The 18,523-nt window shown below is 32.8% G+C and overlaps 1 protein-coding gene across 2 annotated transcripts; it reads right to left on the minus strand.

Annotated features, from left to right (window-relative positions):
- Positions 1-741: 741 nt before the first annotated feature.
- On the minus strand, positions 742-11,749 carry LOC127098382 (probable serine/threonine protein phosphatase 2A regulatory subunit B''delta). 2 transcript variants are annotated; one of them, XM_051036967.1, is made up of 13 exons: positions 11,167-11,749; positions 10,212-10,451; positions 9,577-9,682; positions 9,189-9,285; positions 5,805-5,910; positions 5,550-5,640; positions 3,210-3,351; positions 2,945-3,092; positions 2,714-2,823; positions 1,980-2,136; positions 1,728-1,853; positions 1,487-1,637; positions 742-1,309 (listed from the first exon to the last, which is right to left on the minus strand). In XM_051036967.1, the coding sequence occupies exons 1-12, from the start codon at positions 11,314-11,316 to the stop codon at positions 1,497-1,499; spliced, it is 1,614 nt and encodes a 537-aa protein (XP_050892924.1). In that variant the 5' UTR covers positions 11,317-11,749; the 3' UTR covers positions 742-1,309; positions 1,487-1,496. The 2 variants fall into 2 exon arrangements, with proteins under 2 accessions (XP_050892924.1, XP_050892925.1); XM_051036968.1 differs by lacking the exons at positions 9,189-9,285; positions 9,577-9,682; positions 10,212-10,451; positions 11,167-11,749 and adding an exon at positions 6,734-6,752.
- Between the last annotated feature and the right edge of the window lie 6,774 nt (positions 11,750-18,523).

Raw genomic sequence — 18,523 nt, forward strand, 5'->3', positions numbered from 1 at the left:
ATAAAATACTAGGAAGAAAATGCCTAGCAACTGATCAAACCCTGCGCAGCAATACCCACGCCAATCAATTGACTTTTGAAGAGTCCCCTCTTAAAAAATACTCTCTTGTCCCACAATAAATAACTTATTTAAAATAAAATAGTATTTTAAACTAAATTATTTATTTTAATTTCTAATAAATATATTTTTCAACTTTATTTTTTAATTAATATTATTTTTATCATTTTTAATATATAATAAATATCATTTTTTAATAGGTATAAAATGATAACTTATCGTAGAACGAAAGAAATACTTAACGATTATATTAATGTAAAATACTGACTTAGTATTCTTTCCTTCTTTTTTTTCTTCCAATAGACTTCTTTAAACTACGTCTAAAATTAATGTCGTATAAGTCAAGCAGCAATGACATTGAAGATGCTCTAAGTTGTTCAAATAATCCTTCAAAAAGATTAATTTGTTGGTCCAAAAAATAAGTGACATTTTATTTGTCTAGCATTATTCACTGAATAAAATAGAAGTGACATTTTACTCCATAATTGTCATTTACAAATTTTCATATTTTTAAAATAATAATTAATTATATTAATTTCAATGATAAAACAAATGTCATTTATTAAAATAACTTTATTAATAATAGATAATTAAATAGTTATATGATTTAAAATACAATAAATAAGAGTAAGTTAGTAGAAAGCAATAATAAATAACACATTAATATTATAAAGAAACAAATAATTTAAGATAAATAAAAATAGAGAACATCTATTATGAGACTGGAGTGAGTACTTGTCTAGAATTATTCTCTAAATATTTCAATTACTAGAAAAATATATATCATTGAAAGACAATCAAATGCAAAGGTGAAAAACTAATGTACTTTTTGACAGATCTTGAACAGCAGGAATTTCAGATCTGATCATTGAAGCAAACTACTAAACGATCAAAACGTGAGAAAATCATTCTATTTATTAAGTTCCTTAACAACTTAGATGTCCCTAAATAATAATAACATGTTTTTAATGGTGTCTATAATTCATTCTTCCAAATCATTTCTCAGCAAAACTCCTCACTTTGCATGGATATTGGTACAAGGCAACAAAACTTCCATGATCAATTTATGTCCCTACCAGCAAATCTGAATATTCTTGGAGTATGCTCATCAATAACACATTCCATAATGAAGCTTGGAATTTCTCACTATTAGAAGCAAAGCTGGTATGATCCAACTCAAAAGCTGATACCGTGTCAAGTATCTGAACAAAGGCCAGTCCATAGATTTTGGGGCACTAATCTTTTTTCATCCCTGTATTAAAATATATAGATCAATATAAAAGAATCTTATACGGTGTCACATTACTGAATTAATCGAGGTAACTACAGTGAACAAAGACCACAACTTTCTGTATTCAAGTGTTATGTACAACACCAATCTGAGCATGTACCATACTCAGAAGATTAGTCGCATTTCAAAAGCACTTACATAAATTATTTCAAAAGGGAGCTTCTAGTGATTCATCCCAAACTTCTGCACTTCCATTAGAGACATCTTCTACGTCTTCTTCCATTGAAAGCCTAATATATTCTCTATGAGCAAATCGATCCCATTCGGTCAATGTTGGATTCTCACGTTCCTATTCAAACAAGATATGTGTACCAATTACCACAAAAGGACATCAACCATACTTAATAATGCAATAATTCTTAACAAATATTTTATGCACCTGACGAATCAAAAATGGGTCACGAGTTTCAAAGGCCATGAACTTGTTGAGATTGAACAGAATGTTGAAAACACTTCCTGAAAGTTTACTTCCTTTCAGGTCACGCAGATTTACATAGCTCTCATCCTGCCAAACAAAAAATTTCAATTTCAAATAGGAAAATGTCATATAATATATCAGAAACTATGCATGCAAGTAAAGTAAGTTTGGAATATGCCATATGATAAACCAATCAAAGCTGAAGAGGCAAACCTCAGGTCCAATCATGTCAATTATTTGACATAATATATCCTCAAAAAGCACAGGCTCTTGGGCCATGCACTCCATCCGGTGCAGTTGCTCCTCATAAAAAAATTGCAGTTCATTCCTTGTCAGAACCCCGTTTCCATCTAAATCTATGCACTTGAACCTAATGGAGACAATTGAGACAAGTTCAAATCAAATTATACATTGATGATTTATTAAACTTAGGAGTAAAGCAACCACAAAGTCAATTATATTGGAAGCTTGATAGTGAATTTTGAAAATGAAGAGGGAAGTGAAAATGTAGAGCATTTTATTATTATTATTATTATTATTATTATTATTATTATTATTATTATTATTATTATTATTATTATTTATTATTATTATTATTATTATTATTATTATTATTATTATTATTCAACACCTACAAAAGAGGTTGGGTGGGGGGAATGGAGGGGAGGGAAGTAAAACCCCTGCTGATATTTTGGCTCCCCTTTAATAATGGAGGGGATAGAAATTTGCAGAGGAGAGGTGAGCTTATAAATTTTAAATGTACTGATTAATGTAACACTGAATGTTCCTTATAAAGAAAAATATAAACACGTAATTTTACATCAAACCATCCTTGCATTTGCAACTGCACATCAACTAGACTTTGCAACTGCATATCAACTAGACTGATAACTCCTTTCCAAAAAAATAAACTGACAGATTAAATCAATAATGAAGGAAATGATTACCAAAACTCAAGACTTGGTTCAGATGATTTGTCCTCCTCTGACAGTATGAAGTAAACAAAGTCTTCATATCCCATCTTTCCCTCAACCTTACTGGTAAACTTTCTTGGGACCTGATATTATTGAAGCAAGTCAAAATCAGAATCTTCAATAAATAATATGACAAAACATAAAATCAAAAACAAAAACTACGGTTGTGGCTCAAGATAGAAGAAACATGTGATTCACACAAACCTGAGAAAATATTCTGTCAACTATTCGATAGGTAAGCGCATGGTTACCATATCTGATAAGATTCTCTTTGTCTATCAAGAAATCATGATCTGTATCCAGCTCCCAAAACTTGCAGTATATAACATAAAAATGCTCATAAGAGAAGTACCTGTAGACAATTAACAGGTAAAGTAAAACCGAACAATGCCCTTTGATAATAATACATTTTGGATGAAAAGGACAGGGTCATTATGTGTGAAGTTAATACAAATGATAGTGTATCTACCTCAAAACCTTGTTGATGTCTTCCTCTTCATCAGCATGTTGCATTGCATCAATTATGTTTCCACGCCTAAGCTCCCTCAGAGTCATACGACCATTTCCGGTTTTATTAATGTAATAATAAATTCTGTATACCACAGTTTCAGCTGGGCCATTGGATAAACAATTTAAGAATATTGCACCAAGTAAACACAATTTATAAAAAAATCACCAGATACGAGACTTTGCATAGATTTCATTTCAAAAGTTGACTCTGATTAGGAATTTCCCTAAACTGAGATGCATGAAAAGTTTTTCAATGCATAAAAATATATGCAATATACATTATAATCTCAATTATCAGCGAAAGTAGTAAATAGAAACTAAATACAAAAAATATATAAATGGTAATTCATTGCATGGTTTATATTTATTGGCTAATAATTCATTGAAAAATTAACTTAAAAACGGAAAATGCTTAAAAAGTGAGAGAAAGGAGATATGATGTATTCCTTCGCTGCAAGGCATTTCTGTATAAACTGGTTGCGCTAGTATTATGTCGATGAAATATGAAACAAACATTCAAGGCAAGATTAGCTTCAGATGGGCATGATTAGAGAAGCTTTGTCATGTAATAGCTAACACATGATGCAGAACCTCAGATAATGGCGACAACATATTAGTGAGACTGGTATAGATGGAAACACACAAGTTGGAATCGTTTTAACTTGTAAAGGTGAACAAAATACGGATATGGCACAAAAGAGGATTACAGATATGGGAAAAAAGCAAATGTGTCGTTCAAAAAGATTTAGCTTGAAAATGAGATTTTAACACAAATAACTAGCAATCTAAACAGCTGCAGCCAATGCTGCCTGCCACTTACGATTGGGAAACAGCTAGTTACTTCTGCTAGTATTTCATTTTAATAGTTACTTTTGCTTGTATCTAATTATTAATTAGATTTTTTATTGAATAATATTAGAATGAGAATGTTTGAAATAAGCAAATGATAATCAATGTATTAACCATTAAGCTCCTTTATATTTGGATAGATAATGTCATAGGAAGTCTATGAAGTCCGGACTCGGACTCAGACACGGACACGGGACACGACACGGAGACGGACACGGACACAAGGACCCCGCTACTATAAAAATCATAGGACACGGACACGGCTATATATATATTTTATATATTAATATAATAATGCAATTTATGGGCAAAATTTGTAAAGAGTTTAAAATGAGAAGTAAAATTTATGTTTATTTAAGATAAAACAATCAAAAATTCTTTCAACACTTTCAAACATGATAATTGATATTCATAGATACCTTGTGAAAACTGAAGAAATGGTGTGTAAAGATGAAAATAACCGAAGAAGAAAAAAGAATTTTGTGGAGACAAAAGTAATGAAATATAAATAAATAAGGAATCTAAAAAAGCTATTTATTTTTTAAAATTTGAAAAAATTTTAATAGGACTTTTATACAAAAAATTCTGAAATTTTCTGAATTGGACCGTGTCCTTTATTTGAAATAAGGTGTCCTATCCGTGTCCGCAGCAATTAAATTTTTTTTTCGTTGGACACTTCAAAAACATGTCTGATACGTGTCGTACGCGTGTCGGTGTCCGACACGGTGACACGCTGTGTGAATGGCGTGTCGGAGCTTCATAATAGGAAGTGGAATAAACAATTATTATTATATCTTGGAATAGGATACACATATATACTCTATTCATGTGCATATATGTCATGCGAGTTGGTTGGGTAGTTAGTTAAGCAGATTCCTATACGATTCCTCTAAAAGTCTCAGAGCCTTTCACTAAATTCAAGTATTTGGAAATTGGAAAAAGAAATGACTGATAAGTTTCAATTGAGTTCAAAATCTCACTATACAGAATTATGCATTGTTTTAGGCTTTAGGAAATAAAATAGGAACCCCAAAGTGAAGATTATTTTTGTCTACAATGAGAACTAGATAAATGAAATGTGCCTCCAAATCCAGTGTCACTTTTGTTGTATTTGGATCGCTGACATAAGATGCCAAACAAAATTTGAGAGAAAAATGTATTGGTAACTAATTGTCTCATTTCTTCTTTAGGTAATTTCCAGTTAGTCTAACTTACTTTAATGCTTGCCTTGATTGTAATAAACATAGAATTGATTTTACCTAATATTATTAACTAGGAATGTATCATAAAAATACCGTCTACTGTCACAACGGGACTACATACCGGGTATGTCTATTAAGAAAATTGATGATTAGTAAAAGTGAAATGAAAACACAAGGAAGACAAAGTTTTTAAGGAACTAAGTATTGCAAGAATCTAAACTTGTTTACATAAATAAAAAATCACAAACCATATCTTTCTTGAAACTCCGGCGTGCTCTGCAGGAACTCTAGGCCTGGATGACTTGCTAAAAGCTCACGCAGAACAGGTTTAAAATCATCCTGAAATGTAGTACAATAATGTTCTTATGTAAGAGATGGATATATGTGGGCCTGGATGAATGACATGTTTTGATAAATTGACTAGGGTTAGAGCACTTTTGAGAGAGTAGAAGGTAATTAAATGGAAAACAAACGAAATAGAATAATTAAGCAGAGTAAAAAACCTGAGTTAGGTAATTCAACTGTGGTTGCTTTAAAATTATGAATATTTGAGTAGCTAAATCCATTGTCAACATATTGCCATTAATCCAATAATCAATAAATGCTTCCCTGCAGGAACATTAAATTACAGATTTGAGTATAAAGAAATACTAAGAAATTAAATTTGGTACAAGGCACAAGACTATTCAACAACAAGTTTCCTACACCAACAGAGAGAAGAGAATCAAATAAACTGTGTTTACTTTGTTTTTGCTATAATATAAGATTTCACAACAATTCAACCAGCAAAATATTCAGTGTCAAAGATTGGAATGTTTTATTCAGAAAAAGATAAAGTATTTGAACATGATGTACTTCCAAATATGAGTGTGATGGCTAGAAACATAACATACAGCCCAACTAAGATTGCAATTCATCAAGGAGAATTCTAGTTCGGTGCCAAGCACAACAACAGGCACTCTCAACAAATCAACGCATAATTACTTTAACAAGTAACCCCTTTAGTTAGTTAATTAGGTTTAGCAGGTCAGAGGGTTAGTGTGATGTATATAATAAACAAGAGGATAAGGGGAAGAGAGAAGCTATCTTGTCATTTGAAAGAAAGTTGAGTTTGGCATGAAATATGCAGACCCTGGAAGTTGTGTAATATTTTTATAATTGGGAAGTTAATCCCTACATATTTTTACTAAAAAAACCAATTCCTATCAATTTGTATTGAAGCTCCAACCTTGGAGCGATGAGTCATGTGTACCGACAAATTCAGAAGTTTGTCAGAGTCAACAAGAATGAAGGATGCCATTCCTGACACTCTTGGAGAATAGAAGTAGCTTGCAAGTTTCAAAGGAGAACTCAAGAAGCAACATTTAGGAAGAACAGGTAAAGAAGAGAGGCTATCGGATACTGTGAAGCTACTAAGAGGTTGTGCTCTCACTTGGTACCCGTTTTCGGTTTGGCTCAGTTCAAGTGCAACTTGGTGGAGTTTTGTGAAGGAAACTCTCAAGTGATTTCAACCTGTGTAACAAAATAAAAAGGAAAGATGAATGTCTAAATCAAGAAATAGAACCACGGTGATGAAGGAGAGGCATTAAATACAGAGCAGAAAGAACTTCATCATCATGTAGCAGACAAGACACAACAGTTGTACAAAGTACAAAAATAGAAGTCTAAAGATTGTCCCCAAGTTATCACAGGCTCTGTAGCACCGACACGTCATATGGAAGGTGTATCCGGTGTCCGACACCGACACATGTAGGGCCAGTTTGTTTTAGCTTTAAAAAAATGGATTTTTTCTTCATATTTTTAAAAATGGATTCTACAAAAATATTTTTCAAAATATTTGTTAAGAATGTGGTCAAGCTTAACAACCCTACAAAACCGGTTGGTAGAGTGAGGGCTGCCCCCACTTATAAACTCATGTTCAGACCATATATTGTCCGATGTGGGACTCTTAACACACCCCCTCACGCGCAGGACTGGACATCTGGAGCGTGGAAATAAATGGTGGATGGTCCGATAGCGGAAACCATAGTAGGTGGCCCACCGAATCTTAAACGAGACTCTGATACCATGTTAAGAATGTGGTTAAGCCTAACTCAACCCTACAAAACCGGTTGGTAGAGTGAGGGTTGCCCCCACTTATAAACTCATGTTCAGGCCATATATTGTCCGATGTGGGACTCTTAACAATATTACAAGTTTTTCTAAACTTGTTTTTTATAAATTAAAAGATTGAATTGTTCATTCTATAACATAAATATACATTATTGAAGATCAAAACATAGTCAAAATCATAATTTTTTCAAAACGTTGTATCTCAAAAATGATTTTTATGAAAAACTATTTGAAATAGCTTCAAAGTTAAGTGATTTTTTGAATTTGGATATCCAAAAAAAGTTTCGGTAAAATGATGAAATACCTAAAATAACATTTTAAAAATAACCATTCAAACCAAATTTTCATTTGAAACTTTTATGAAAAGTTTCTTTGTAAAATTTTTTTACACTAAAATATGTAACACTATAAAAATCATTTTTTTTAAAAGTCAAAACAAATGGGCCCGTAATCACGTTCAATTAATTTTTTTTATTGGTGTTGACGTGTCAGATGTCTGTGTGTACACACATGGGATGTGAAGGCAGAACTGAAAGCTGCCGCAGTGGGCCACACAAGGGAGGAACAAATGTGGAAGAATAGAGAAAAGAAGGTGAGTTTCGAATGTCATAATCTGAAAAACCAAATGGAGGCAAAAATAAAGGGAAAATCAGGGAAAATGTTTTGAGTGTCATGAATGAAGACGGGGAAGCTGACAGTTATAGAAGTTGAGATCTCAACTTGTGTAACCAACCCATTGCAGCTATGAGTCCACTAGACTTAGATTCTTTCATAGTGGGGGTGAATCATAAACAATAACCAAGTTTTTGGTCTTGGGTCGCTCGGGTAAGCTTCCCATGCGGAACCACCGGTCCATGATACTCACAAATGGGCTGAAGCACCATCAGTGACAGTGCTTTCGCCCCTGAACTGCTGAACACAGACATGGTACGGGAATTTCATGTCACAACTTTCATGTTGTAGTTTCCAGGGTAAACCAGACAGTTTCTAGGGTTACACGGAACAGATACGTGATTGGTTTCCAATTCCACAAGTCAAACCAGGTGGTCCGGTTTTCAAAACTATGAATTGAGGAGTTGATCCCTTTTTCTTTCTAATAAATATACCAATTCCTACTTAAGGCTGGCATATTATGAGCTGCTTCTTCCCTCCACCTTGGTCACTCCTTTTAGTTTTTGGCTCTTCTTTAATTTTGCCTTGGACAATACAGAGCCAAAAGTTTATCATACACATTAGTATATGGACTAAAAAATACTCATTATTAACGAATATTTAGAAATAAAATATAGGTTTGTACGAAAACTCAACTCACTTCTGAAAATGCAATCATTCAGCATTAAAGATAATGAAACGTTGAAGAACTTGTAGGCTTAAGATTAAGATGATATTTGTGGTACTGGAGAATTCATTAATCCACAAAAATCATGATGCTGGTAACTCATTCAAACACAGCTCTGTTTGTACATTGAGATTTTTAAAAACAAACAAATATAACGAACTAGAGGAAATAGCTAGCGTCGATAAGAAGCCAAGCAAAGGCACAAGTTTCCATTTGAATCAGTGGTGAAAGAAAGTCCAAAATCATCCTTTTACAAAAATAAATACTGCCATAATCAGGACTTGTGAGCTTAGTTGTGAAAAAGTCTTTATGAATGATTCAAAAAATTGTGATGCTACTCCAGCATCTGGAAACTTAGAAGTGCAACAGCCCAAACAAGAATCACCATCCATGACACAAGATATAAAAGTTGTGTCCACAAAAATAAAGCACTCACCTTGTCACAACACCAGCTCCGTTGTCAATTTTTTTGAAAAGTACAGTGGAAAAAAATGATGGCAGCTTGCATACTTCTTTAGTAATTGATTTGAATTCTGACATGCCAAGGAAACAAGTAAACAATTCTCAGAACCGGCTGTTACAACGCTTTATTACATTTGAAAGTGAATTTTATACAAATCATCACTTTTTTACTTCAGCAACATTTAAAATCAGTCATTTTTACTCAACTAAGAGGGGAGAATGCGTAATTCTGAACTTATTTGGAATGCTTTTTCTTGATTATTTAGAAAACTGTAATATGAGACTAATTTAAAATCATTTATCCCCAGTTGCAACAAACTGGCTCTTCAGGCTATAAGCTAGTTATATGTGTGATATCTCACCATGCACCTGCAGTCCATCCAAGTGATCATGGAATAATTGACTGGTTCTAAAGAGACATTGTTCTTTTAGATCATTTGGAGGTGGCCGTCCGTGTTGAAAGAAAAACTGCAAGTTGGCAAATATTGATGTTGTAAGTATAACATAGAATAACATAACACAACAGGAATAGAGAGAGGGTGTGAGGGGACAGACACACGTATGAGAGAAAAGTGCCACTGAATAAAGCCCCAAGAGAACTGAACAGTAGTCCTTAAAAGGATTGTATAAATTATTTGGGACAAGTTCATCGGGTGTTGGCGGGTATTGGGTTTCTTTCAACTTAGATTCTATGCAATTCTCTGGCATTTTGGTTTTGGTGTAAAATACTTGCGAATACAAATCTCGCGCTCCACTTTCTAGAAGTATAGTGGACATGATTCTATATGGCCTTGCTTTGGCGTTTTGCAATTGACTAAAATTTCCATATCCTATGTGCAATGAGATAGGTCAAGTTGGCTGGCAATTGTTTTCTTAATCGTTGATGTATTTTTCTTTTTCTGGTTTGGAGGATATCTCGTTACCATTTATGCTTTCCTTACCTTTTTCTAATGAATTTTACTGTATGTAAAAAAAAAGCATATCAGATATGTTGAACCTGAGGTATCACTTCTTTAATTGGCTCACTGACAACTTTCAAAGGAGAACCCAAATTAGAAGGGGCGGCTCTCTGTTTCACAATGCGAGGGGAACCTGATGAACTTCTTGGTGAAAGAGGCGGAGCAGTGCCAGCAGGAAACATGGAAGGCAAAGAATTACTTGCAGCATTTGGGCTAGAGCAACTCCCGGGAACATTCAGAGGAACACCTGATTTAGCTTCATTGAGCAATGATGTTACCTACACATTTAACAAGAGTGCCGTGCAAAAAGGCAGAAGAACAACTTAAACATTTAATAAAACCAAAAAAAAATATGGTATGGCATGATAACCCAACATTACATTTCAAGTATCACCGGGAGCTCATTAATTTACATGACTCGGGAGTAGGCAGGATTTACAAGAATTGGCAGCGGCGTTCCTCAAAAAAGTAAAAACTATAACAGATGAAATCCACTACTACTTAATATGCTGAGAATAAAAGCAGACTCGCATCGAAGTCATAATTCTCATAAAGTCAGTTTGTCGGGTGCTATAAAAACCCCATGTATCCAATTACCAAATTTTGAACTGAAGTCGCAAAAGCATTCCCCATTGATATTACTATTCTATCCAAAAAATTAATGATAAATGTTATTGGAGAGAATTCAACCATGACACCCTTACCACCCCTATCCGTATATCCCTCCCCCAAACCACCAGATTATCTTATCACTCCCATTACTATCGTGTCAATTAGTTAAACTTTAATGTAAAAATGATGCACCTTTCTCAGAAACCTTCATTACCTAAACAATCATTGCTTGATAACCACAGTTACTATCTCATCACCAATTTCAGATCAATTCATCATTCATGCACACGCATGCATACAATTGAAGCGAAAAAATCTAAAGAATATAATAATAACGCAACTTAGCAATGTGCAAATTTCAAAATGGAAGAGAAACATTACCAATCGATTACTTTCGGGAAGGGACAACCACTGTTCGAATAGCTTCTCCACAAAATTGAGATTACTTTTGAGAGCCAGAGTGGAAAACTCGGGAAGCTGCAACAATTCGACGTCCAATGACGCCACATCAGTAACCACCTCCATACTCATCTAAACCAATTTCGTTACCGTATCTCTCATTCAAAAACCAAATCCCAAAAAAGCACAGAACTCAAAAACGAATCCTGAATTTGATTTGTTTCCTTTTTTCCAACACCGTAACGAGTGAATTTCAATGCATTCGAATCGAAACCGCGTAATCGAAATGGAAGAAAACAAATGCGGTGGAGATATTCAGATTCGGAGCTGCAGATTCAGCACGGAACCCTAGATCTTTCTGATATTAAGAAGAAGAAATCGATTGGCAGTATATAATATGTGGAATCGATAGAAAGAGAGAGAAGATTATTGGTGAGGAACTTTTTGCAGAGATCCACGCGATTTTGGAGGGAGAAGAAAGGAATAATTGAGATCGAAGAAAAAGAGACTTGTGTGTTTTTTAAAGTCTGATAAATGTTCAAGTTTAATGGATAATACATCTTGATTCATTTTTTATGAGGTTCTCGTTATCATAATTTTCCATTTTGTTATTCTTACATATTCTCCTTTTTTGTTATTTAGCCACTACAAAATTAATTGAGAAAAGGGACTGAATGTATTATGCCTTTTCTAATTTAAGAAAATTATTAAATGTTTGTAAAAATGAGTTAAAATGTTATTAAAATTTTGACGATTATAGATAGTTTATTTTTCACCTATTTTAAAAACTTTTTTTTTCAGTGTTGATATATTCTAACATGTAATAAATGGTAGGTTTATATATATATATATATATAATATTATATATATATAATATATATATATATATATATAATATTAATATATATATATATATATATAGCAGAAGCAGGATCGAAATATGAGTAAGAAATATGAAAATGGTAAATATGAGTAAGAAATATGAAAATGGTAGAGAAAGTATAGAGAAGTAGTAGAGAATTTTATTTCAAACTTATTTGAAAACTTGATTACAAAAGAAACTTAAATCCCCTTATATAGGGAAACAAAGGCTTACTATTTAAGCCGGTAACCTTTACCTACAATAGTAGGTAAACTAAAAACAAAAAACTTTTACAAAAGAAAACTAAGTGCATGCATTTATGCCTAAAGACAAGAGATTCTTATTCCTTTAAGATAAGATAAGATTCCTTCTTATCTTTTGCTTTGCCAACTTTTGCTTTTGACAAGATTCTTATTCCATTAACCTTGTCTTTTGCTTTTGACAAGATTCTTATTCCATTAACCTTGTCTTTTGCTTTTGTTTATTGATTCTTTTTTCATTATTGCTTTGAAATGGCAAACAAGATAGTATTATTTCTTATCTTTTGCCTTTGATTATTGATTTTTATTTTTTGCTTTCTCTTTTGCTTTCTGGGCCATGGATTGAATCATTGCATCCCAGAAATCTTCTGCAGTTGGGTCCTCTGCTTGGGCTTCTCCTGCCAAACAGTCAAAGCTGTGGGAATCAATTGATCCCATGGAAGAGCTGGTCTTCATAGATGAATCCTCATCTCTTGATGCTTTTGCTGGAAAAGTGGAGAAGAATTGATTCTTCATATGGTCCAAAGTTCTAACCATGATTTCATCTTCAGATTCATTTGGATATTTTCTCTAGAAGAAGTTCTTCAGATTTCCCATAGACATTTGTTGGGAGCTTTGCTCTTTGACCTTATTACTTTGGTCTTCAGCTATAGCTGTTCGAATTAAATTTCCTATTTTCTGGATTTCTTCGGAACTCATTTTGTTCCACCATTTATAGAAGAAATTTCTTTCTAAAATGGGTATGTTGAATTTATCCTGAGATATGGTGATTGACCATCTTCATATCCATGGAATCTGAAATTTGGTAAAGAACCAAAATGGACATTGTCCGGTGATTAAATGATCAGATAATATATTTGCAATGAGTGGGCTATTGTCACACCAAGGATTGTATAAATCAAGCAATTCTTTGGGTAGTATTTCCAAAGACAAACCAAATTTAGTCCACCATTCATAAAACCAATTTGGTATAGGTCTATTAATCATCTCTGGATTAATAGAGAAAAACCAAGAATGCTTATTCTTGGGATTCTGATAATAAAAGGCTTGAGTAAAAGCCTGGACATAGTCCCAGTAATTGAAGTAAATATACTTTCCTTCTGCAACTCTTATTGCTTTTTCACCATTTGGGTTAAGACCCCATTCTCTTGGTAACAGGATTTTATTAATGTGACATTTACTGAAGTTTATAAAACTTTCAGGATTATTATTCTGATAATGGTGAGTAAATGTTACCGATTCGGTAATGGCTGGAAGAATTTCTAGGTAAGGCCTAGATTTCCCATGTAGGCCTGGATATCCTCTTGATTCGAGGTATCTAGTTTTGATAGACCATCCATCATTTGGATTGATTTTTATATCCTCTTCATCAATATACATGATTTTTTCAGTTACTGGATTTTCAAAATAATCCAATTGCTCTTGAGGTGGGTTATTAACCGCAATTTCTTTGTAAGATGTACTTTTATTAGATGAGGAGGAAGGAATATCTTCCTTTTTAGATGAAGATGCAGGTAATTGTTGCATTTTTCTACCTTTATAAACTGTAGTCCAATCCCCTATTAGAGAAACGTTTGATTCTGGCTGGGGTAACATATTGTTACTCCCCCTTCCACCACGGCCATAACCGCGGCCTCTTCCCCTATACGGGGTCATAATTTTTTCCCTGCAGAAATTCACGAGTTAAATAATCAGCAAGTGAATTATTTTCACCTTTAATGTGTTGAATGTCAAATTCAAACATAGATAATTGAGATTGCCAGCTAGCAAAAATTTGCTTAGCAACAAGATTTTTAACATCTTTTTCAATAATTGATTTAGCTGAGCTACAATCAATTTTTAATAAAAATTTCTTATTAAGAAGATCATCTTGAAATTTTGAAATGCATTTTATAATAGAGAGCATTTCTTTTTTGATAGTAGCATATTTTGATTGGGCAGGATTCCATTTTCCAGAAGTAAATCTAACTAAAACTTCTTTTGATGTATCAGGTATAATTTGTTTAAGGATTCCTCCATAGCCTAAGTCGGAAGCATCTGTTTCAACAATTTTGAAATATTTAGGATTAGCAAGGGATAAACAAGGCAAACATTTAACTTTGTTTTTAATTCTTTGGACTGCCTGAGAATGTTTATCAGTCCAAGGGCCAGGATTCTTTTTAAGCCTAGCATGTAATATGGCAGTATCTTTTGCAAGATTTTCATAATAATCTGCTATATAATTGAGACTACCAAGAAACCTTTGTAATTGTTTTTTATCTGTAATAATATTGGGGAATTTAGAAGCAAATTCAATACTTCTTTGTATAGGAATTATAGTTCCTTGGTCAATTTCATGACCTAAAAATCTAACTTTTGTTTGAAAAAGTTTCATCTTAGGAGCAGATATAACTAATCCATTATGTTTAACTAATCCTTTGAATATTTTTAAATGTTTAACATGTTGATCTATAGTTTTAGAAAAAACTAAGACATCATCAATATAAACAATTATAAATTCAGTATAAGGATTAAAATATCATTCATAATATTTTGAAATTCAGAAGGGGCATTTTTAAGCCCAAAAGGAAGGACATTCCATTCATAATGTCCAAAAGGAACAGTAAAGGCTTTTTATACTTATCAGATTCATTAATCTGAATTTGCCAATAACCAGATTTCATGTCAAATTTAGAGAAGATTAAAGCATTGTTTAATCTATCTAAAAGATCTTTTTTATTAGGAATAGGATATCTAATCCATTTTAACACTTTATTAAGAGGTTTGTAATTTATAACAAGCCTAGGGACCCCTCGTTCCCTTTCGGCAGCATTATTAACATAAAAAGCTGTGCAGCTCCAAGGAGATTTGGATTTTCTTATTAAATTTTTCTCTAAAAGAGATTCTATCTCCTTTTTGCATAAATCCAAATACTCATGATTCATTTGAGCAGGCCTAGCTTTGGTGGGAATCTGACTTTCATTAAAGTCATCAAGATAAGGTAAAGAAACAACATGTTTCTTTCTATCCCAAAAGGCATTAGGTAAATCATTGCAAATTTCATCTCTAAACTGTTGATCAATTAATTTAATTTGATTTTGAACTTCAGGTTTCTTAAGTTGAGAAGTAATATTTAATAAATCTACTTCTTCTTTAAGAAAACAAATTTGTTTTTCTTTTTTAAGAAGAATATCTTTAACTTCATTAATCATCCTAGTATGAGGATCAGTAATAAATTCAAAAGTAATTCTTTTGTTATTGATAATGGAGGTAATTCCCTTTTGATCAACATTAATTAGAGGCATAATTTTATGCAGAAAAGGAGTTCCTAATATGATTCTATGAGTTAAATTTTTTACAAGAATAAAATGAGTAGGTAAACAAATATCTTTGTTACAAATATAAGCATTAGACAACTTATAATTGACCGTGAGTTTATCTCCTCCAGCTTGGGTAAGAGATTGTGTGGTTTTATCAAAGTATTTAGTGGGAATAATTCCTTCTCGAAGGCAATTTAAATCAGCGCCACTATCAATAAGGGCAACTTCATTTTCTAATATGAAATTTCTATTAATAACTAAAGTTATTCTAACAAACCATTTTTGAGAGGTCACTCTATCAATGAGAGAAAGGAATTCATCACTAGGTGAAGGATTACTAGTTGAAGATATCTGTTCAACCTTGGAATTACTAGATTCTAACAAAGTGAGTCTTTGAGATAAACCATAGTTTTCTCTTTTAATATGAGATATCTCATTCTTTAAGAGGTTTATTTCTCTATTTAAATCCATAATAGAAACAGGAGTTTCACGAACGTTAGACTGTCGAAATCTAGACAAAACCTCACTTAATTGGTAAGGTGCTTCTGTAATAACAGGAAAATATTTTTTAGAGTTTTCTCGTATTAAGACCTCAAGCATTTTTCTTTTTATTTCTTTATTAGAAATAGATTCTATAGCTTTTATAGCTTCGTCTTGTTCTGAGGTTAAAACATTTAACCCATTCATATCAACAATTGATTTCCAGTAATCTAATTGATTACATTGACAATCATTATTGTCAGAATATTCAGAAGAGTATTCAGTAGAGGATTCATAAATCATATTAATATCCTCTTCTGAAGAATAATTTTCAGAATCAGAATTGAGAAGTAGAACCTTTTCTAATTGAGAACGCAATTGTTCATCTTCTATCTCATTAAGAGCTTTTTTAGTCCAACATTGGTTGGCATAGTGACCATGTTTGCCACATTTATGACACGTTATGTCAAGTTTTTTGGCTTTTCTTTTACCTTTAGGGTCAAAAGATTTTTCTTTAGGTCTACTTTTATTGTAGTGACCCCTTTTCTTATTCTTATAAGAATTTTTATAAGAATTTTTTGACTTATCCTTATAAGGTTTATTGCGGAAAATTTTTCCTTTTTTCTTATTATTATTATCTGGAGATTTTCCAAGATCAAAAGCAAATTGTTCGCAAAATTCGCCAAGTTGGTGTTTCTCCGAAAGCTTTTGCTTTTTAAGTTGATTTCTAAGCTTTATGTCATTACATAAAGTTAATCCTTCATTAACACAAGTGCTAATTATATGACCATAAGTAAGGTCAGAATAATTTATATTTATCCCATCATTTTTCTGTCTTAAAGATTGTCTAACCTTTTCAGAAAAGAAATGGGGTAATCCATCAATAAATTTTGCTTTCCAATGCAAAGAATTGGGATTGTTTAATTGATAAACTCTTGAAAGAAAAGTATCCTTATACCATCTAAAATGGGTAAGAGAAGGGCACCTAAGGTTTTGGAGAAGTGTCTGGATTTTTTCTCCAATAGGGACATTGGTTCCTACAAAATGCTGTAAGATGGAGAGACACAGAGTATACACTGCATCTTCTTCTCCCGTGGTAGTCGTAGCCAAAGTAGTGCTTCTACTGGTTTCTGGCTCGACCTTAATGATTTTCTTATGATTAAGAATTTTTAATTTCTGAGATTCGGTGAGATAATGATCCCACCAGCCTCTAAGTTGGCCAACAAATCCCGTGGTTATAAAGGTTGCTATAGAACTATCTGAATTTCCATGTTGCTTACAAACAGTAGAATACATGATCATCCTATGGATTGTATCTATAATCTGTTTGTCATTAAGACCGTCAACATTCCATTCATAAATGGCTTTTCCTGAGTAAGAATTCTGGAATGGTTCAGATTCCTCAAAGAGCAAATCTTGCGGTGAGGGGCGCTTGTAATAATACTTTTCTATAGGCCTAGGAGCATAAACAGGGTTTATATTATTAGTATTATTAATGTCAAGGTTACTAATGTCTAAATTAGCAAACATATCAGATAATTTATCAATATGGTTTTCGTTATTATCCTCAGAATAATCTTCATGGGACATAACTGTGATCTTAAGACCTTTTAACTTTTGTTCTAAAATACGAACAAATTCTTGACCCTCGGTTTCCATTTTAAATCCTTCTATGGAAACAGGAGGTTGAACTATAGGAACATCCGAAATAGTGGATGTGGACATCTGGTCCTTAGGTTTATTTATGAGGTCAATAATGATATCTTGACGTGCTATTTGTTTTTCTAAAAGATTTTTTATGGATAATAGATCTTTTTCCATAGAGATAAATTGTTCTCCTAAGTAAACAAGATAAGCATTGGTATAATTTTGAGACCTGATGACGGAATTTAATTCCTTAAGAGTAACTTGATTTTGTTCAACTCGTTGTAACTGAAGGTTAAGATAAGGGGTAGCTTCAGTATTTTGATTCAAACTTATTGTTTGTTCAGGGGGAAAAGGAGCTTCCATTCTTTCTCCTCTAATATTTTCCCAAGGTCTTTGTAAAACAAGGATTTCTTCTTGTTTTTTACTTATGAAATAGTTAACAAACCATTTCACAAAAGGAATGAAAATCCTGCGCAAGGTTCATTTGAGTGTAGTACTCATCTTTAAATTGGGCTAATTCGGGTTTTGAAATTTTTTTAAAAAACCATTCTCTGAATTGAGTATATCTCTCATGTTGAAACTCATCATTGATGAGTTGTCTCATCTTGCTACCAGGGGAGTAATCTAACATTATAACTGGAAATCCATGTCTGACGGAGTAGGTGATTCTACTCTTGGAGTATTAGGTTTTTGATAAATTCCTTGGGGAATTCTATTTTCGCTAAGTCTTATATTCTCAACGACCTCTATTTCTTCTCTTGTTTGAGAAGTAGAAGGTCTAGGTAATTGGC

This window comes from Lathyrus oleraceus, chromosome 6, assembly GCF_024323335.1.
Source record: "Lathyrus oleraceus cultivar Zhongwan6 chromosome 6, CAAS_Psat_ZW6_1.0, whole genome shotgun sequence".
Taxonomy (NCBI): Eukaryota; Viridiplantae; Streptophyta; class Magnoliopsida; order Fabales; family Fabaceae; genus Lathyrus; species Lathyrus oleraceus.

Bases quoted from the DNA above. Each gene is read 5' to 3' on its own strand.
- LOC127098382 (XM_051036967.1), bottom strand. From the start codon at position 11,316: ATGAGTATGGAGGTGGTTACTGATGTGGCGTCATTGGACGTCGAATTG. The intron at 5,911-9,188 runs GTGAGTGCTTTA...ATGTTCCTGCAG, and splicing joins GGAGCTGGTGTTGTGACAAG to GGAAGCATTTATTGATTATT. The intron at 3,093-3,209 runs GTAGATACACTA...AATTGTCTACAG, and splicing joins GACATCAACAAGGTTTTGAG to GTACTTCTCTTATGAGCATT.